Source organism: Schistocerca nitens, chromosome 7 (genome assembly GCF_023898315.1).
Source record: "Schistocerca nitens isolate TAMUIC-IGC-003100 chromosome 7, iqSchNite1.1, whole genome shotgun sequence".
Taxonomy (NCBI): Eukaryota; Metazoa; Arthropoda; class Insecta; order Orthoptera; family Acrididae; genus Schistocerca; species Schistocerca nitens.
In genome coordinates this window covers 358,192,167-358,215,051 of record NC_064620.1, presented here as the reverse complement: position 1 = coordinate 358,215,051, position 22,885 = coordinate 358,192,167, and the positions used below count along the sequence as shown (strand labels likewise).

General features: G+C 38.9%; 1 protein-coding gene across 2 annotated transcripts in view; it reads left to right on the top strand.

Annotated features, from left to right (window-relative positions):
• The window catches only part of LOC126194655 (exportin-1), a 131,440-nt gene that overhangs the window by 6,252 nt on the left and 102,303 nt on the right, over positions 1-22,885 (top strand). For both annotated transcript variants that reach the window (XM_049932845.1, XM_049932846.1), the window contains exon 3: positions 15,487-15,661. In XM_049932845.1, coding sequence (XP_049788802.1) covers positions 15,487-15,661 — 175 coding nt within the window. The remainder of the gene's footprint in view (positions 1-15,486; positions 15,662-22,885) is intronic.

The window sequence follows — 22,885 nt, the reverse complement described above, 5'->3', positions numbered from 1 at the left end:
TTCAAGAGGTCATATCTCAAAAGGGATCACTCAGAATTGATTTTTCAGAGCACTGCTGAAAAGAACTCACTTTGTTGGCTCAGAAAAAGTTGTTTTTATTTTTGAGACATTGCATTTAAGAGAAAATAAACTTATATTTTCATTACATTAAAAATACATGGTCGCATAATCTTTTGTTGGTCCATGGTGGCTTGCCACTACCGTTCTTACTCTTTATGATTCCCACGCCATAACATTCAGTTCTCATTAATTCAGTTGCTGAAATGTGTTATTAATAGTAATGACAGTTGGTTGTAGCAGGCTATAGTGGCAACCCTTTCTTGTTGCTGGTGGAACTTGAATGACATAAATAACTTGTTGGTCCGGAATCCAACAAACATCCTGCCTTCTGGTGAATAGAATGAATGTGCAGGTCCATTGGGGTGCTTGAAACTGACTAAGGCCTAATTTTCCTCATCTGAAACTTCTGAGACATTACCAATCCATCATTTTACATCATAAATACAGATAGTTTATTGGCCTGGTTGCAAGGGTGCAATATTTTTGTAAGAAACAGTCGTTTGACTTAGGTCAACATTTGCCACAACACAATTTGTATCATTGGGTACTCTTCTAGTGCATTTCATTTAATGGCACAAAGTGTTCCGGATACTGTGCAGCCATATTTGAATCTTTTTTCCGGTTCAGTTTTTGGTGCTTCAATTCCTTCTTCTGAAACAAAAATGGATTCCACTGGTCTTCTTTGTACGAACGCTTGCTCTTGCTGCCAGGCTCTTTACAGTTTTTCCAACTCCATCACATGGAGATTTTCCATGGTTTGTAACAAAAAAGTTCCATTCAGTGGATTCCAGAATCATTTTGATGGTGGCATAGATTCAGAAAATTTTTGAAGTTTTCATACTGTGCTGCAGACTCATCACTGAAGTCAAAAATTTAATCATCAATTTTTGCTCATATTCAAGAGGTCATATCTCAAAAGGGATCACTCAGATCTGATTTTTCAGAGCACTGCTGAAAAGAACTCACTTTGTTTCCAAGGCAACACTTCATTCTTCCATTAATTTTACTATAAAAGCATGTACAACGATTGCGTCATGCTTCAGGTTGTCACTATTTACACAGTAGCTGATGGTATTGATGTCAAAGTTATTTACGAAGTACACAACAAATGAGTGTAAAGTTGCTTGGCTGTTATCCCTGTGAAGATCTTGAGTTGCATCTTGGACAATGAATGAATAATTTTCAGCAAAATTTAAGAACCTTCAACATCACAGCGCGTCAGCAATCGTTGGTTTATATATTAAAAAACTAAAAACCCGCCTCGATTGCGAAAAAAGCACCTAGTGTTAAGTGTTAATTCGGGTTTCGGCATAGATAACTACACCTTCTTGAGAACAACAATAAAACCCACAAGTGTCTAAAAAGACCTGTGTCAATGATTAAAAGAACACCATAGCTATACATTTATAAATGAAAAAGAAAAGGAAACGCAAACAGTACATATGTACAAAGTCAAAACCACTACTTAGTGGTGTATGGTCCACCTCACACCAGCCTATGATCGATGGGCCATGACCCGCCATAAACTGCAGCTACAAACGGTGGCTCACTTACAAGCCTGACCCGCTATCTAAGCACATGCGCAATACAAGGGAAGTTACCTGAATGCGCTTGTGCATACGAATATGAGAAAGTTTGTAGATGAGTTGGGGCTAAATAGCTCGTATATTCCCAGCCGTGGATCAACGTATATTAGAAAATGAAATGGATAGAACAAGAGACAAGCTAAATAGGAGATGAAACCTAAAAATAAACGCACATGGTTGCTTATGGTAGTAAAGAAACTTATATATATGAAGCTACCTATGACAACAGGATGAACTCTTAAAAACTATACCTAAAGCCAGTGGTTAGTCTGGGGGGGGCTGAGGGATAAAACGTGAGGTGTTCAACGGGCTAAAATCACCTTCTTCGTAAAAAGAAAATGAGGATAAAAAGAAAGAAGATGAACAGCTTGACCAAACGCGCTCGCCAATCAGCGCGCGCATGTGATAATCCCCAGATCATCAGATTTAAAAGTATGAAGAACAAAGTAAAACTGGATGTTTTGGAAGAAATGCAGATCTTTAAGGATCTGCAACATGTTAAAGACAATATTCTCAATGACCAACTCCTACTAAGAAATAGAAAATTTTTTGAAGGTTTCGCGCCTTTACTTTGTTCTTCATACTTGTAAATCTGATGATCTGGGGATTATCACATGCGCGCGCTGATTGGTGAGTGCGGTTGGTCAAGGTGTTCATCTTCTTTCTTTTTATCCTCATTTTCCTTTTATGATGAAGGTGATTTTAGCCCGTTGAACACCTCACGTTTTATCCCTATATCTTTATTACCATGACGCCTTTAGATTATGTCCCCTCAGCCCCCCCCCCCCCCCCCCCCCGACTAACCACAGGCTTTAGGTATAGTTTTTAAGAGTTCCTCCTGTTGTCATAGGTAGCTTCATATATATTATTTTTAGGTTTCATCTCCTATTTAGCTCGTCTCTTGTTCTATCCATTTCATTTCCTGATATACATTGATCCACGGCTGGGAATATATGAGCTATTTAGCCCCGACTCATCTACAGACTTTCTCATATTTGTATGCGCATGTGCTTAGATAGCGGGTCAGGCTTGTAAGTGAGCGACCGTTTGTTGCTGCAGGCCCATCGAACATAGGCTGGTGTGAGGTGGAGCGTACACCATTAAGTTAAGTAGTGATTTTGACTTAGTACATATGTACTGTTTGTGTTTCCTTTTCTTTTTCGTTTATAAATGTATAGCTATGGTGTTCTTTTAATCACTGATAAAGGTCTTTTTAGGCACTTGAGGGTTTTATTGTTGTTCTGAAGAGGGTGTAGTTATCTACGCTGAAACCTGGGTTAACACTTTAACAGTACGTGCTTTTTTCGTAATCGGCGGGTTTTTAGTTTTTTAATATTTCAGCAAAATCCTTGAATATGGTCAGTTCATTTGGCTTGAGGATTTCTTTTGTGCGCTTCATGTACCGGCTTTGGTGCTTTGCAGTGTAATAATGAGTTAAAGGTTGTCAATTTTTGAAATCAGATCTTCAATAAAATTCTCACTGGTCACCTGCTTAATTTGTAATGTATCTCTATCAGTGTGCACCCACTGTTTGAACTTTGTGGTATCATCTGGTATCATTCTAAAAACTGTTGCAGAAATTCTTTTCGTGGACAGATTTCACACCGATGAAGTGTGCAGTCTTTGGATTCCAAATCACACAGTTTTAGCAATCAGGCTCTTGTAATCTTTAATTGGTCAGCTTGCAAGCATCAGTTTTGGATTTTGGTGTAAGCACAAACACAGATTGAATATGTTCGTGCAGCACCTATGGTGAGCCATCATTATGGCTTCAATTCACAGAATTTGGAAAATCCAATTTCGGGCTCATGCTGAAGTCAATATACTGCAAAAATTTCTTCAAATTATCGAGAAGAAGGTATTTTTGCATTAAAACTTTCTGTCCATCTATTATTCTAATTAATACAGAGTCCTTTTTGCGTGGGTAAATTCGGTTGAATTTTTCATTTTGGGAGGAAAAAATAAGTGTTACCATCTTTCTTGTACAACATCTGAAATCATCTTGCCACACCCGTTCTTTGGCAGAGCGAATACACCATTTTCTGCCTTTAACTTCCTAGCTGTTTCTGCCATCCTTTCAGAAACACCAAAGTCTTGCATTCTCTTTTACAGTCCAACTTTAAGGTACTAATGTCAAAATCTGCTATTTTTCAGGCTGTCTTGACGATTGCAACTTTTCTTTCAATTATTTAATCAACTGCTTATAATCTTCACAATCAGGACATGCCTTGCTTGTAGTAGGTGTTTGAATTTTTTTTTTTTTTTTTTTTTTTTTTTTTTTAAGAAAAAAGCCTCCAGCAACACCAGTGTTATTCACAATTGCCTCTTGAGTATCACTTAATTTTCATTTTGCATAACCTTTGGCATATCTTGTTGATGCTCTAAAATTTTAGAGGGGTTACGCCAAAAGCAGTCAGACTTGTATCAAGTGATTCTGCTGGATATAACTCTGCTTCATGTTCTCACAGGGATGATGACTGAGATTTTTTTGCTTTTCTTACTGATTTTTTTAAAAATTTATGTATTTTCTAGGAGTTGGACAGATATGCCCGGTTTTCAAATTGCTCTTCGTCACAGCTTTCAATTGTTTTGCTGTTTGTACATTAACCATCCACAAACCCCTTTTTTACAGAATGGTTCTTTGCATCAAAAAGGTTACAAGAGGATCTCTGTAGAAATCCATACTTCTCCAAAGTATTACTTTGTGATGAAAGCATATTTGTGCATTTTCAGTAAGACATATTTCACTTCTTTTGTTTAGTAATTCCTGTTGTTCTGTTGAAAATTGTGTGATGTGTTTGAAGCTTCGTTGATGTGTATATGTTTTCAGATGGCATGCAGAATTATCTGCAAGGTTCATGCTATATGGCACTGAAACGTCCTTGATATCCATTAAAATACAATTCAATTATAATTCCAACTGGAAAAAAATTAGTCTATCATAGATAATGATAACTTTCGTAGGGAATTTGGGAATAGAACAGAAAAAAATTAAATGACCAGATAAACAATTCTAAAAAGTCGTCAGACACCCTGAAATAATTTGTACTTTCAGAAAAAAACACGTTTGTGTAGCAATGACAAAAGACTTCACATTATTTAAAAAAGTACACATTAAATCTGACTATTCTTCACTATACAACAGTGTGCTTCTGAATAATTGATGAAGCATTTTTTTTTAACTCCATTATTGCCACCAAACTTGCTTGCTTCAAAAATAAAAAAACAACTTCTGATCAAACAAACTGAGCTCTTTTCAATGGTGCCAGTAAAAATCAGGTTTGTATGATCTCTTTCAAGGTGTCGCATCTTGAAAATGAGCCAAAATTGGCTAATTAAATTTTTGAGTAGACTTAGAACTTCTGTAAGTCAATTATTATTTGAGCAATCTAGGTACCACTTGCAGAGCTTTTTGACATGCTGACAGACTGCGGATGAGTAAAGAATCAGTAGATACAAGCCGATAAAGTATATTAAAAATTTGTTACGACAAGAATTATGAAGCGCTTTGATAGCACATTATGACGAATTTACCATACTTTGATGTTTAGTTCTCTTATTTTGTGTTGCAACCAAAATGTTGAACAGAATTGCAAAGTTTCAACAGGTCTTTTAGATACTTGAGCAATGTTAAAACAAAGTTGTTGATTTATTTGTTCAAGTTGCGATGTCAAAATACTAGCCTTTTACAAAACGGTGGCTAGTGGCTACTTACGGAGCCGAAATCTGGCAGTGCTTCATGTAAGTTCTATAGGTATATCCTGTGAAAATGTCATCAATATTGGAGAGTGTCAAGTGGAGAACCTTAGGTGACTTAATATGGAATTACCCTATAGTAACACAAAAGAGTTCCTTTCAAAATATTTTGATGAAAGAACAATGAAATGAAGTTAATTTGAAAACACTTTAAAAGGGCTTCCACATGATATAAAGCATAATTAGATGAAAAATCTATATTTATTTATTAATAAAAACACCATTACTGAATTTTTTGAGTTTTGAAAAACTATATTTTTAAATGTTTCAGAAAATATATGTCTAAGATAGCATTTTGCTCCCCGTATTCTGAAAGTTTCAACTTGGGATGAGCGTGGGATCACTGTAAAAAGTAATTTTATGTTTGAGATGGTTCTGTAAAATACCTTCAAAAATTAATGTATTTTAAATGTGAGTCCTACCTGTCAGTACCTATGTATTATTGTATAACTGAATATGAACATCAGAATAAAATAGCTCAGTATTGGCAGCAAGAGCAACAATATTAGACTTCTCAGCGTTGCACTTCTCAATGCAAGTCGCAACTATTTTTTAAAAAATCAAAACATCTGGAAACAAGAGATTGACTTGAAATCAATTACTTATTTGTTCTTGTTACTTATTTCGATGAGTTGTACCTGCCCAATTCATCATTCTTCTAGCCAATCTGTTTGTTCCATGTTATCACTGCCACCTGGAATTATATGTATGTTTGTCCTGTAGAAGTTTGAGGATTCAAGATTGCCTTTAGTTCCCTGTTGCCCACGAAAAGAATGTCTGCTTTAATGGGTAATGTGAAAGATGTGGACAGTCAGTGTGGATGTAACAGGCTAACTATGATTTAACCCTTTTCCTTATTTTTGCAAACTGTACAGCCTTAGCACTGGCATCCATTATAAACACAAGCAAAATATCGTTTGACGTCATCAAACAATATTCGATCACTGTTAACAGCCATCGCCAGTTCAATTTTATTTTCATTACAGTCCAAATACACTTTTGTAATTATTTTGTTCTTGCTTAGTGGAATAAAACGGAGACCTTTTTGTCCCCCTACAACTGTGCAACATTGCTAAAATCACTCTGCAAGTTGCAGTTCATTTCGTGATCTCCTGTAGTGGCATACTTGAAATGATCCCTTTTGCGTTATCCCTGGCAAATATACAAAGTTGCTCAGATCTCACTATTTGATTAGTGTATGGGCATTGCAGACTTGACCGGACAGCCAGTCGCTTGACTGTTCCACCAACACCATCGCTATCTTCTCTATCATGAGAGATGGCAAAAATGCCACTGGGCTTCAATATGAAAATCTTCATGACAGCACAGGTTAATGAAGTTCATTCTATGTTTATACTGAACTGCCTCTCTGCTAGAGAAGTAGTATATTTTAGTTGGTTTTCAGTTAAATTTTTAGGTCAGAAAGTCAAGTTGGAATGGAACACATGGACAGCAGGTATCAGGTGAGAGGCATTCTGATGTAATGACAAAGACTTGTGTGCTTGAGTTTGTCACCATCCTTGTAATAAGATACAAAGGGATGAATTGTGTGTTGGTCCAATGTTAACCTTAAACTCAACCTCAAGCTTTTTTGGAAGGCTGATCGTTGACTGGCCACAAAGGAACATTGCGTAAATGAATTTGATTTGTCAAGAAAAAAAAGGTTGTTGAAGGGGTTTGTGATTTTTTTTTTTAGAGATGTTGCCTGTAATATAGGACACTGGTGGTTAGCTTGTCTAGTTCAAAAAATTAGGAAAAGGGTTAAATCACAGTGAACTTTGTACATCTACATGCAAACCTCCCAACTTTTACAGTTTATCCGCAAAATTTACAGAAATTCCCACATTTTACGGATGGACAGTGTCATATTAAGACTTCGCGGACAAAGTTTTGAAATGTTAACATTCGATAATCACCCAACTTCCATACAGTCGATTGTATGGGTCGAAGGCAAGTCTAAGATAGTCGATAATTCAGTTTGGTACTTTCAACTGTTTTATGTTCGTGTTGTCTTTGGAATTGAATTTAAAGTCGGGATAACAGTTGTTCTATATGCTCTAACATGTTTCAATGAAGTATTTGTCTGCCTTGAGTGTTTACATTGTTATTTTATGTGACATTCAGTGATCCAGGTTCATTTTGATGTTTTAGTACATATCGAGACATTTGTACTCAGACTTTTTCATATTGTTCATGAATATAAGAAACATGACTTCCAGACATTCTTTATTTTCTGTGTCAAGAAAGGGAGAAAAATTTGCCTTTTGCACGGTATGTGGGTGTGACATTAATATTGGACATGGTGGAAGAAATGATTTAAGTAATCATGTGAAGTGTGGCAAACTCGTAAGTTATGATAGATTGAAGGAAGATGACTAGAAAATCGATACCTTTTTGTCTAGTCTGGAAATATTGACAGTGATGTAATTAAGGCCGATTGTCTGTTAACTTCCTTTTTGGTGGAACACAATGTGCACTTAAGTGCAGCTGATCATGCAGGTGCTTTATTTAAGGTGATGTTTTTATATAAAGATGAATATAAAATTTTCAGCTAATTTTGTTTCGTATAACTCGGAAACCCTTTAAATATCTTACACATTAACTCAATTTCATTGTTCTAGCTTAATTAGAACATAAGCTGTGAGCCAATCAACGTCATTCATCAAGTCAAAAATTCGATTTTTTTTTTTTTTTTACATTTTTAGGCACCTGTTTACTCGGTAACCTTTTGTCAGAAAAATGCAAAAAAAATTGCTTTGTTTAGCTGATCATGACTACTACATGCATACTTCAGTTTAAAGAAATCTATAAGGGTTGGGTTGTAGCAGTTCGTGATTTGAAATGGAATAACCCGAAAGTAATCGGGTGATACTACTGTTCTGTTTCTCCTGAAGATTATTTATTTATTTATTTTATTATTTTTTTTTTCCTTGACACGAGTCTCAAGTCTACTCTAAATAGGCTGTGAAGTCTAATATTAGGTAAAGCCACGGAAAGTGAAACCACAATGATAAATTTTGAAATGCCGTCGCTTTTGTCTTCCTGTACAAAATTGAAGAGCCAGAATGCATAATTTCTGAAATCATGCAAGACCTCACACCACCATGATGTATAGATTACATTTTTACTGAAAAAGAAATGAAGATTTACTCTAGAAAAATGAAGAAAATTTTGATTTCTGATACATTATATTTTGATAAAAAATGTATTTCTGTGCTATTACATTGTTTTCAGTAACTAATTTAAACATCTACAAAAAATTTGTGGAAATACTTACTACATTTTAGAAACAAAAGAATAAAATAGTTTAGGGAGCTCATTTACAGTTAGATCTGTATCAAATTAAATAGAAAAATTTTCCCTACACCCATAATTTTATATCTAACGAAACAACTTATTACGCTCTTCTATTTAGCACTGATACATAAAATTATGACGAAAAAAATTTTACAACATATCACAGCTGCCAGAAATGCTGTTACAGACATAACACTTCATTTTCATCTAATGAACTAGGAATTCCGAAACATTTTTCAAAAAGATATTTGGCACATTCCAGAAATGTGGAAATTTAGAGAATTATGGAGAGTTCTTCTACTCATTGCCACCTTGCTGTGGTCAACTCATCAGCTTATATCAGTGGGATAATAGGACAGGGAGTGTAATTAAAGTGGTACAGGAAGGTTCTATAGACAGTGATTTCAGAATGTTGAACAACAAATTAGCAAAGTTTCAAGTTCACTGTTTTATCAAAAATAAATAGGGTTCCTTTTGTAAAATGACAAAAGCTGAAAATAGTTCAGATAAAATTTGTGTTCTCTAGATTTATTTCATTGACAACTTTACAGTTGCTTATCAGGATGAAGTGCAGAGTGCACAAAAAACTAATTACCAAAACACTAGGCATCAGTGACTTAACGCGATATTCAGTGCTGTTTCATATGCTATTATATCTGAATAAAAAGTTCTCAGGCTTCCAGCTGCATCAAATTAACTTCCGCATGCTTTTGAACAAGCACTCCATGTCCATTGTCAAGTGGTATTGACTGGAAGTGGGCTGCTGGTTCACTCTATTAAGGATGTTTATTTTGAAGGCATTATTACGAGCTACGACAGAGGTTTGATTAAATTTGATCCAGTGACCTTTTTCTAAAGAACTTTCAGTTACAGTGGATTTCTTGGGGTAGCAGAGGTGATAAGACGTCTCATGCTCCTTCCTTTGTTGTTCAACATTGTGTACTGTTTGTCCGACCAATGTAAGACTGGCCACACTTGCAATGTATCATGTAGACCTCAGATGTTTTGAGACTTGTTGTGGCGAGAGATATAGACACGGGTGCAGTGTCAACACGTAAGAAAAGACTCAACGTTGTACCTTCACTGCAGGACATGGGAAAAATTGATGACATCGAGTAGGTGGTCGGCAAGCTCCCCAGTGAAGCAGCAAAGGAAACATGGCGTGAAACTTGCAAAGCTACCAGCACACAACATGGGCAGGACTTAGTGCAGTGGCCTGCACACACTCTGCAATGATGAAAGCTTTTTGGTCCTTCCTGCTGACAGTCTCTTTAATGAAAAAAGTGTGTTTTTGAACATTTTTCATAAAAAGTCTGAATGAATGAATGTATCATACTTTCTATACATTCTGTCAACTTAGTGGCCTACATACCAGATGCTTAAAAAAATTTATGTCTGTAGGTCAATTCATTACTGATCACTAGGTCTCTGAAAGTTGGGAAATTGGTTCCTGATTACTGACACTTTAGTCTTCAGACCTGGATTCATAAAAAATTTGATAGTTTTACTATTAAAACATGTAGGTATCTTTGTACCAGATATGACTAAATTCTGAAATGGTCCCCTTAGGATTCACCTAAATGTCTGTGATTTTACACAGTATGACCCCATATTAGAGACTCGGCAGATTTTGTCAGCGAAATTAATCGTCTTCGACTTAGTGAGGGTGACGTTATAGCAGTTTTGATGTAATGGTGCTGTTTGTGAATAGGCATAACTAGGTTTTCTTTGGCCCTAGTATTCCACTAAAGTGGCCAGTATCATGATCAGAAGGATGGCATTGCGACAGGAAGCCATGGATGACACAGCCATCATTTGGTCACATGGAGTTCTTGAAACATCTCAACAGCATTAACAGTAACGCAAAGTTCTCCTTGGAAGTAGAAGATGAAAATTCATCGCCCTTCCTTTACTTCCTTGTCTACTGCAGGCTAAGTAAATACCTTGGCCACAACATGTATGAAAATTGCTCACATTGATCTGTACTTGCATGCTATTAACCATCCATCATTGCTCAGGGCAGAAGTGTACTGTGTTACATTGGTGCATTGTGCAAGAACTGTACCAGAGACCAGTAATCTGCCCCAAGAGCTGAGCGACCTATGCCAGATGTTTAGGAATAGTGGCGACAATGTTCACCAGTTAGAAGTGATCACAAACAAGGTTCACAATGAGGCCAGTGAGGAGAAGCAGGAAAAGAAATTTGCTTTCTTGCCTGTCTGTAGCCCCATTTTGGCAAGATAAGCCTCCAGCTGAAAAGACACAATAGCAAATCGAGCTTCAGGCCTCCGACAAAAATCTGGCAATCACTGAGACCAGTAAAAATGCAGCAAGTCTCAGAACACCTCGGGTCTACAAGTTACTGTATAAGTGTGACCAGTCTCACGTTGGACAAACAATGTGCATTGTACTACAATGCGTGAGAGGTTTTAGCACCTACACTACCTCGACAAACTCACTTTAGCTGAGCATGCTCTAGAAAATGTTCAAGGGATCAAATTTGATGAAACTTCTGTAGCGGCTCGCGCTACTGGCTTCTGGGACTGTGTAATTAAATAAGCCATAGAAACAGAATAATTGAAAACACACTTTGTAGAGATGGTGGCTTGCAGCTGACTATGACATGGGCTCCAACAAACTTGAAATTAAAATGAGCACATCGAATGTGGAATCAACTTATATCCATACACGACAATTCCTTGAGCATCAGTGACGTCACAGGCGACAGCTATAGTATATAAGGGCATACAAGAGCAGCCATATAAAAAGTCATACCACTTGACAATGGTCAAGGAGTGCTTGGTCGAAAGCCCTTGGAATTTTAACCAGGCTGGAAACCCGAGAGCTTCTTATGCAATGTTACCACTATGCTTCCAGAATGAGATTTCCACTCTGCAGTAGTGTGTGCACTGATATGAAACTTCCTGGCAGATTAAATCTGTGTGCCAGACCGAGACTCGAACTCGGGGCCTTTGCCTTTCATGAGCAAGTGCTGTACCAACTGAGCTACCCAAGCACGACTCACAACTCGTCCTCACAGCTTGGAAGGTTCTGGCAGAATTGAAGCTGTGAGGACGGGTCGTGACTCGTGCTTGGGTAGCTCAGTTAGTAGAGCATTTGCCCGCGAAAGGCAAAGGCCCTGAGTTCGAGTCCCGGTCTGGCACACAGTTTTAATCTGCCAGGAAGTTTCTTACCACTTTACGTCTGCATTCTTATGCTATTATACCTGTCTGCAGCATGATAAGCTAGTTGTTCAAGCTTTTAATCAGAAAATACTTTAGAACCTTGAAAATAAATCTCCTGGTCTTAAAATCAGGAAAATATACTCTTGAGGAAGCTAGTCAACATATCAAACAGCAGTACACATTAGCCAGTATAACTTTCAGCAAAGATGGTGGTCTTATGTTGAATTTGCAGTTCCTTTAGGTGTCCCAAAGAAAAGGATTTCTTGATGGTGTTGGAAAGCTGAATCATCTTGTGTAGCACGGTGAGAAAGCTAGACTGGCTCTCATTACTGATTTGGTCATCTTTCGTAAAATGTGTGAAGTCCATAACTGGTTAAGTTGATGTAATAACAGAAACCTATTGCGAACCAGAGTGTTCAAGAAAAAACACTTATAAATTCTTACATAACCATTTGAAATGGTGAAAATTTTCCCTTACTTGGTCAGTGGATTATTTTTAAACTAGAATCTAAAGGAGGACATTTGCATAAATTCTTTGGACAAGTTGTTAGCTAAGCACATTAAAAAAATAAAAGAAATTGGGTAATTCCTTAAGAGGAGGAATTTGTATGGACAGAAAAGAATGATACTAATGAAGCTGATATTTCACAAGTGGTGTGTATTGTACAAGAGCCTATCACAGATCCTTGGGAAAGGTTAATCTGTGCTGAAATAGAACTAAACTTTTTCAACTAAATTTGTTCTGTCTTATCATAATGCACTGCATTTATTTATAAATATATCGCTACACAATGATTTTAACATTATTAGATATATAATTTCAGTCCTCTTTAAGTTAAATTTATATGTTGGTCTGTAACATTTGTCTTATTTTATGTTGGTTATGGCAAATTTATATAATGTCCTATATGTTTTCATAAACACTGTCCCTTGTACTTTACAAGGGCTGTAGCAAAAAGGTACGGCCAAACTTTCAAGAAACATTCGCACAGAGAGGAAGAAAACATATTATATGAACATGGGTCCAAAAACGCTTTATTTCCTTGTTTAGAGCTCAATTTCCACAACTCAACACATTAATGACTGAAAAATACAGCAAAAGAACGTATCAGCGGTGTGAAACACTTTTCTAAATGAAATGTTCAAAAATCCTCTGTTAGCAAGAATAGATGCATCAGCCCTCCATCACAGTGAATCCCTGAGGCTCTTGTGTATCGCTTTCACAGCCTTCCGCAATGTGGGCACACAGGCTGTACATCTTGTAACAGGGCTTCGTATACAAAAGCTTTCAGATGTCCCCACAAATTAAAGTGTACTAGGCTTAGCTCTGGATGGCAAGGAGGCCAAGGATTTCGTTCAGCTCTACCTATCCACCTGTCAAGGAATCTTGTGGTTTAGAAACCTACAAACATTAACACTGAAATGAGGAGCAACTCCATTTTACATAATGTATGTGTTTTGTCGCACTCATAAATGCATGTGTTCAAGTGTAACAGGTAGCATATTCTCTAAGAAAGTGTGGTAAGTTTCTCCATTGAAACTGGGGGGAAGAATATGAGGCCCTAACAGTCACTGAGAATGCTGTCCCAAATGTTGTCAGAAAATCTTTGTTGGTTATGTGATTGCAGAATTTAGTGAGGATTCTCAACAGCTCATACGTCCTGATTGTGAAAATTTACAATCTGATTGCCTTCGTGAATAGCACATTTGCACTAAACCGAGGGGTGACTGAAGCATTTGCGGACATGTATCTTTGCAAGAAAATCAGCTACTGATGGTGCCTGCACATGCTGTAAATGGTATGGATACAGCAGGTTCTCATACAGCACTCTTTAGTCAGTCGCATGATCAACATTACTTGTTGCACTTGTTACACTAGCATTACTGTTAACTGCAGTAAGAAGTTCCTTTCCAGTTGAGGTGCTTTTATCCTAGACCTTGTTCCAGTCGCAAGTAGTAGTCTTGAACATCCCATGTTCCCTAAGGTGATGAACAATCGCTTCAAACGGTCTCATGTCGGGGCACTGTTGTTCTGGAAATCTCTCCTGATACAAATGTTGAGTGACACAGCCATTGCCATCAGTTAATCCGTACAGCAAACGGGCATCTGCCTACGATGCATTGAGTACACTTCCATTCCACTGTATCAGAAACCAAGTTTGCGATGAGCACTGAAGATTTGATACTGCGAGCTTGGTGCTAATGAGCAATGAGATTAGTTGGATGTCAGTGCAAGCAATGAAGAGTGTCACATGGCAACATTGTCTAGGTTCCATTGAAGCGACAAACACTGGTGGTGGACCCAAGGTTTAAGACCTGCTGTACATTATAAGCATACGTAACCAAGACAGTATTTAGAACATTTGGTGTAAGTAGATGTTTCATGTAATGTTGGTACACCCTGTTTCTGTATGTTTCCCATGTTTCTGTATGTTTCCCATGATTATGAAGAGAATTAGAAAATGAGTTCCAACATGGAAATAAAACATTTATGGGCCCATGTCTTTATAATACATTTTATTCCTGTATATGTGAGGAATGTTTCCTGGAAGTTTAACCATACCTTTTTGTTGCACACTGCATAAATACAAGTTTCTCTTTGTACTGAAGATACAGATATTACAAGAATTTCAAGTGCATGAGCATTATCTTCAGTTTTCTGAGTTACAACTAAACACTATGTTTTTAATGAAACTGACCTCTTTGCTGAGTCTTTTGATTATATTGTACCATAAATTTGACATTCTGCAATTTTTTTGGGAGAGGGGGACTAGGTAGGGTAAGGGAGGAAGAGATTTCAAACTCAATTTTCCAACATATAAGCTTATTAAATGCAGTCTGTAATTGTAGCCATTTAATGGATTAAAATAATATTATACCAGAATAATCTATGAGAAACTTGATTTAATTGTAACTCCCATCAGAAATGAGATGGTCAGCAGTATTTGCTGAAACAACTGAATGATTGATGTGATAAGCTATTTACTGGTACAAAATTTTTGCACTCACTGAACTGATTAAATAAGATGTGAATTACTGTTTGCATATTATGTCAGTTTAGTTTTGATCTTGTTCCCACTCCTACGGTGACCGTATTGTGGTTAGTCATTTGAGGTACGAGAAACAGAAGAAATGGACAGACTGGCTGTAACTATATGTTGTCCTAAATAGAAACAGATATTAGTGTACAGTATCAAATTTTCCCTAAGCAGAACTGATTGAATTCGCCCTTAGGACTCTGTTTAAAGAAAAAAAAGATGGTTCAGTAGAAACTGGTTGAAGAAAATCCTAGAAATTTCTCTTGCCAGTATGAAAGTTATTGCCCAAACTTTAACATGACTGCCAAATGGAGTTTCCAGCGATATTTCTACTTTGTCAGGTTTATTAGAAAAGCAATAATTGCTAGTGTCACTTTTGATGCTGTCAGCTGATGTGCATTATTCCTGTGTATTACTGCTTATTATATTACATGTCATATCCCTTCTTATACAATCTCCTATTTTGAAACACTTATTTCCATAGCATTCTGAAATAGCAGGTGTAAATATCATTTAAAATATTATTTCCCATTGAAATATGAAATAATATATTGTATATTACAGCAAAGGGTGGCTCAGGAGGTCCTTACAACTCTCAAAGAACACCCAGATGCATGGACCAGAGTGGATACTATTCTGGAATTTTCACAGAATCAGCAGACGAAGTATTATGCTCTGCAGATCCTGGAACAAGTAATTAAAACAAGATGGAAGGTTTTACCAAGGAACCAATGTGAAGGTATATCACATTGCTTGTTCATAATTGTTTTTTCTCCGTGTTTATGAATTGCATGCAGGAAGTTATTTTGTACAAGTTTCAATATCTTTACAGTTGCACATACGATGGTCATTCCATAAGTTATGGCAGCTATAGTATATCATGCAAACATGTGGCATCACCATAATCACGGTAAATATGTATGAAATCCCCATGGCAAACAGTACAGAAATCAACTGACAGAATGTGACTGCATGTGGGGATGCCTTGGTGCCAGCACCAGAAACACTGAGTATAAGCTTGGCTGTGCTACAAGATGGGTGTAAGCAGAGTGAAATAGTGAGCATACATAAAAATTGCCTTTCTCGCTGACAGAGATGCTACTTGGTGTCATGCAGAGCTACGAGCAGCTGTGGTTGACAGGGCATCGCCCTATTGAACAGTTGCATCTTTGGTGGAGGCTTTCTGATGTGGATACACAGAGATGGCGGACTTGCCATGAAGTTAGTGCCGCATGCCTGCTTGTACTAACCTGTCTTTGGCTGTTATTAAACAGTGTTTACTAGAGGACTACGTTGGACTGTGCAGGACTTAATGATGTAGATAGGTAAGTTAAGGGCAACAGTGTTCTGCATTTTATGACAGTACTTGAAGGTGTGCAGAAGTATAGATAATGGGTAACACATCAGTTAAGAGGAGCAAAAGTAGACGCTGCCTGGAAGTGTTTGAAATGGGTACCACATGGGTTAACAGAGGTGCAGAAGTGGGCATATCGACCTGGAGTGATTTGAGTGGGAAGGAAATGACATGCTGAATCACATTATTGTGACCGATGGAACTGTGACACAGTGCATGAATCATTGAAGACCCAGTCAGTAGAATGGCGTTATCCACGTTCATGACACGTGGAGTGACAGAATACATCACCCACGGAGGTCACACTCATTCTGTCGTATAACAGCGATGTATTCTATAGTGTCACCCTGTTAGAAATGTCAAATACTACCACAAATTTCTGCTGTATCATTTGTGACACGAACTTTAACAGAAAACATCTGGCACTGCTGGATAATGCGGTCATACTCCATGAAAATGGTACAGCCCACACAGCAGACATCATAAAGAATTATGTACAGCAATGGGGGATGACATTTCATTGACATGTGGCACACATTGATGGGAATGCCAGTGACATTCATTGCCTTCCGTATCATTGGCAGTGGAGTGTGAATGCACCGGGGGACTATTGAAGGACATTAGTTGATTTTGATTCACTATTGTTCTATTTGTACTTGTGTGCAATAAATTTAGACAGAGTTCCAATGCATGTTTCCCATTTCACACCTTGCTGTGACCATCCATACTGGAACTCTCTTTTATGTTGGTACACAGATACACACTGCTGTATCGTTAGTGCATATTGTGGAATTCCCATGTTGTCTCATAATTGTAAGATATACTATTGTTGTCATGACTTATAGAATGACTCTTGTATAATCATCAATGTGGTTTTTATCCACCTGTAATAAAGCTCACCCAATTTTTTGTGGCTCCTTTTGCAGGTTCTATTTTCTCACATGGTCAGCCATTCTCTTACATGACGATTGCTTCTAGAATGTCGTTTAGCTTTGATTCGGCCTTGCATTTTTGGTGCAACATGTGTTCTTTAATTTGGATCTGAAACTACTTGTGTTGTCTAGAGACTCTCTCAAAGGTGTTTAGCTGTTAAACTTCCCATTCTTTCAAATCTAATTGCTTGAGTGTTTCAATAATAGATTTCATTTTACTTAATTGCTTTCTGATTATACTTCTTTCCTTAAAGCACAGCCTGTAGTATACCTTCTGTAGCAGTGTTTAAATGCCCTGTCAAGTTAGAATTGCACCAAGAAAAATGATTTTCATTAATTTACATTGTGGTAGTACCCATTTATTAGCACACACGGTCTTAAGGTTAAATTAATGGTCTAGATTGCATTGATATTGATTTATTATGGTCGATTTTGACTTTTACGTTGTTTTCGGATGTGAGCCCTGCAAGGATAGGAATAGCAGAGCTGCATAGAGTACTAAAATGTATGGCTTTATAAGGAAATACAGAAATGTTGAAGCGTTTACTCCTGTGGCTGGTGCTGGCGGCTCCTCACCTATTCTTGTGGTAGCAAGATTGTAACAGCCATAGAGCCACAGGTTAAATAGTTTGCAATTTCCATCCTGAATACGGATTATGTCAGCAAAGTTAATGACAAAAGCTTTACAAAAAGTGAAATGTCGACGTTATATGAAATTGACAAACTAAATTCTCAAAGCCCAGGTGCGAATATATAGGAAGTTAAACTATTACAAATCATTAGACAAGTGGTCGTTAAACATAGGCGAACTTACAGAATGAGCAAGGAAGTGGTTTAACCTAGTGACATTGGTATGAATGACAAAAACATCATTATTCTCAATATTTTGTGGTAAATAAGTACACTAGAGAAAAGTAATTATGTGCACATGTTGCTATCACATGAAGATATAATTATGAGATAAATTACATTAAATGATACACCCATTAAAATACATACTGTTTACTGCACAGTGTTCTGTAGTGTGATTTCCAAAAACAATGCTGTTGTCAAAGCAACGCAGGCAACACTAGAGGGTGCTGTCTTATCAAATCGATGATGATGTGTACACATTTTAATCTAACTTACTTCCTAACTAAACAATGGAAACTCCCAGTAAGAATATAAACAATGTAGGAAAAGACGGATTGCTGCTTACCATAAAGAAGACACGTCAAGTTGCAGACGGACACAATTAACGGACTTCCCATTCTTTCAAATCTAATTGCTTGAGTGTTTCAATAATAGATTTCATTTTACTTAATTGCTTTCTGATTATACTTCTTTCCTTAAAGCACAGCCTGTAGTATACCTTCTGTAGCAGTGTTTAAATGCCCTGTCAAGTTAGAATTGCACCACACACACACACGACCACAATCTCTAGCGTCTCGGGCCGGAATGCAGAATCATATGGGATGCAAGCAAAAATCTGGAGGGGGCGGGGGAATGGGAAGGGATATAGTGTAAGGGTGGGGAGGGAGACGAATGCTGTCTGGTGGAGTATGCAGGGACTGCATGACTAGACTGCCAACAGGGTGCGGTGCCAGGAGGTTGAAAAGCAGTGAGGTAGAAGAAAAAATGAGCACAAAAAGGAGATGAGTGGGGAAAGACAGGCAGATGCATTGGCAAAGTGCTGCAAATAAACAGGATGGATGATAAGATGGTAGGACAGTGGAGGTGGAAGGTGTTGGGTGGATGGTGTGTGGACAATATGTTACTGTTGGTTGAGGCTGGGATAAATGGACATGTCGAAGACCTACTCGCTTTCTCATGATCCTTGCAATGGAAGTACTTCTTTGTTGGCAATCCCTCCAGCTGAAACCATCCTAATCCCAACATTAAACCCTGTCTCTTCAGTTCATACCACCATCCAACCGTGATCTCCCCCCTTCCCCCCAACCTAACCACCAACTGGTCACTTTCCAGGAATTCCTTACCTCTAACCTAGCCTCATCATCCTTCTCCAGGTCTCTTTCTCAGAACACCAACCTTTCAGTAGAAGAAAGAACAACTTCAAAACAAATCCTGACCTAATCATCCAACCTGCAGACAAAGATTCCACCACTGGTGTTACGAATCGCTGTGAATGCCTGGCAGAAGGCCTCCGCCAATTATCTGACTCCTCCACCTATAAACTCTGTCTGCCAGAGTGATGCCATCTCTGAAGTCCGACATAAATTCTAACCCCTGCTTAAAGCCTTAGGCCCTTACCAGAACATCTCTCCTGAATCCATTTCCCTCCCCACCTCTATGACACCCCCATACACCCAACTTCTACCTTCTACGTGATACCCAAAATCCACAAACCCAACGATCTGGGACGTCAAATTGTGGCTGGTTATTGAGCCCCCCCTGAAAGAATTTCTACCCTCATTGAGCAACACACCAGCCAATTGCCCATAATCTAGCCTCTCATGTCAAAGAAATGAACCATTACTTCACCAACTGTCCACCTTCCCCACCACTTTATTTCCTGGCTCCCTAATCGTCACTTCTGACGCCACCTCTCTATACACTAACATCCCTTATGCCCACTGTCTTACCACTATTGAACACTTGCATTCCCTCACATCCTTCAGACTCCAAACCCACTATCTCATTTCTCATACACCTTACTGACTTTATCCTAGCCTCCAATTGTTTCTCATTTGAAGGGAAGGTATATAACGAAATCTGTGGCACAGCTACAGGCACCCGCAAGGCACCCTCCTACGCCAACCTTTTTATGGGCCCATAAAAATATTGGCGTAAGAGGGCGCCTTGTGGGTGCCCGTAGAGGAAGCCTTGCAAAACACCAAATTCTAAGTCTGGTTCAGGTTCATTGATGATATCTTCATGATCTGGGCTCAGGGCCAAGACACCCTATCCTTGTTCCTTCATAACGTCAACACCTCTCCTATCAGCTTCATGTGGTCCTCCTCAACCCAGCATGCCACCTTCCTAGATGGTGACCTCCTCCTCTCTGAAGGCTCCATCCACACCTCTGTCCACATTAAACCCACCAACCACCAACAGTACCTGCATTTTGACATCTGTCACCCCTTTCACACAAAAAAAAAAAAAAAAAAAAAAAAATCCCTTCCACATAGCCTGGCTAATAGGAGGATGGCGTATCTGCAGTGACAAAACTCCTTTGCTGAGTATGCTGTAACAGTCTCACCAAGGCCTTCACAGACAGGCACTATCCCCCAGACATAGTCTGCAAACAGATCTCATTTGCCTTTTCCGCTCACATCTCCAATCCTCCCACCACCCTTAAGAACCAGCCACAAAGGAGTGGTCATATCCCTGTCGAAGGCCCAGGTGCAAACTTGTCCAGTCCACCCACCCAGCACGTCCTATTCCAGTCCCTTCACAGGTTCATCCTACCCAGTCAGGTGCCAGGCCACCTGTGCAAGCAGCCATGTCATTTACCAGCTCAATAATTGCACAGCTTTTTCTATTGGTATGACTACCAACCAGCTGTCCACCAGGAGGAAAGGCCACCACCAAGCTGGTCAAGGGCAAAGTAGACCGCCCTGTGGCACAAGATGCAGCTGAACATAATACACTTGATTTCAATGACAGCTTCGTTACCCCGAGCCATCTGGATCTTTCCCTCCCCCACCAGCTTTTCTGAACTGCACAGATGGGAGCTATCTTTGCAACCCTTCTCCGCTCCTGTAATATGCCAGTGTCAACCTACAGTAACATACTGTCACCACACCCTCCACCCAACAGTTTCAAACCCCCCCCCCCCCCCCCCGTCCTATCATATCATCTCCCTCTCTGTTCATTTGCAACCCTCAGTCACTGCATCCACCCGTCTTTCTCCACTCCTCCCCCCCTCCCCCCCTCCTCCTCTGTGCCCCACAATCATAACCTCCTGACACTGCGCCTGTTGGCAGTCTAGTCCTCGCACATTCCACCAGACAGCGTTCGTCTCCCTTCCCTTCCCCACCTCCCTTCAGATTGCTGCTTGCATCCCACGTGATGTTGCCTTCTGGCCCAAGATGATGGCGTTGGCACTTGTGTGTACACTATGTGTGCTTTAATGTGTGTGTGTGTGTGTGTGTGTGTGTGTGTGTGTGTGTGTGTGTGAGACGAAGGCTGTGGCTGAAAGCCAAATGTGAGTGTTTTATAATTGTGCCTGTCTGCAAATTGGTGTGTCTTTTTTACTTCCTAATTATATCTAAAAACACAGATGATGTGGCTTACCGAATGAAAGTGCTGGCATGTCGATAGACACACAAACATACACACGAAATTCAAGCTTTCTCAACAAATTGTTGCCTCATCAGGAAAGAGGGAAGGAGAGGGAAAGACGAAAGGATGTGGGTTTTAAGGGAGAGGGTAAGGTGTCATTCCAATCCCGGGAGCGGAAAGACTTACTTTAGGGGGAAAAAAGAACAGGTATACACTCGCGCACACACACACACATATCCATCCGCACATACACACACACAAGCAGTGTCTGTGTATGTGCGGATGGATGTGTGTGTGTGTGTGTGTGTGTGTGTGTGTGTGTGTGTGTGTGTGTGCGCGCGCGCGCGCGCGCGCGCGAGTGTATACCTGTCCTTTTTTCCCACTAAGGTAAGTCTTTCCGCTCCCGGGATTGGAATGACTCCTTACCCTCTCCCTTAAAACCCACATTCTTTCGTCTTTCCCTCTTCCTTCCCTCTTTCCTGATGAGGCAACAGTTTGTTGCGAAAGCTTGAATTTTGTGTGTATGTTTGTGTTTGTTTGTGTGTCTATCGACCTGCCAGCACTTTCGTTCGGTAAACCACATCATCTGTGTTTTTAGATATATTTTTCCCACGTGGAATGTTTCCCTCTATTATATTTACTTCCTAATTATATTTTCATGTGATATCTGAACATGCGTATGATTACTTTTCTCTAGTTCATTTGCTTATTGGCAAAATTTGGATACGAATGTTGTTTTTGTCATTCATACAAATGTCACTAGGTGACTTTGTTCCTTGCACATTCTGTAATGTCACCCATTTTTAACGTAAAAGGCTGCTTGTGTGATGATTTGCAGTGGTTTATCTTCTTATACATTTGTAAATGGTCTGCGAGAACTTAGTTTGTAAATTCCAGGTAACATCGATATTTCACGTTTTGTGAAGTGTTTACCACTGGTTGGTGCTGACATAATCCATATTTGGTTTGGGAATTGCATGTTACTTAACCTGTGACTCCATAACCATCAGTAGCAGTTACAATTGTGCTACCACGAGAAAAGCTGTGGAGCTGCCAACACCAGCCATAGGGATAAATGCTGCATAATTTCTGTACTTTCTTGTAACCCTGTGCGTTTTTGTATTCTTTGTGACTCGGCAAATCCTACCCTTGCAGGGCTTGTTTCTGGAGATGGCTTTAAGTGAAAGTCTAAATTGACCATAATGAATAAATATCATTGCAATCTAGAGTGTTATGTTGAACAAATTAAAGCACCAGATCGATGTTCTCCTGTGGACAATATTGTCTAACTGGAGATTTTGCTAATACTGGAAAACTGATGTAGTTTCACCCCTGTTGGGACACAGTCCGTGTGAGGTGTCTGTTATTTTTAGCTAATGCCTGTTGGAGGATATTAGGGGCCTGTGTGGAGCTACAAATGCTAAAAGCTGTTGCTTGTGATATCTGATTCGCT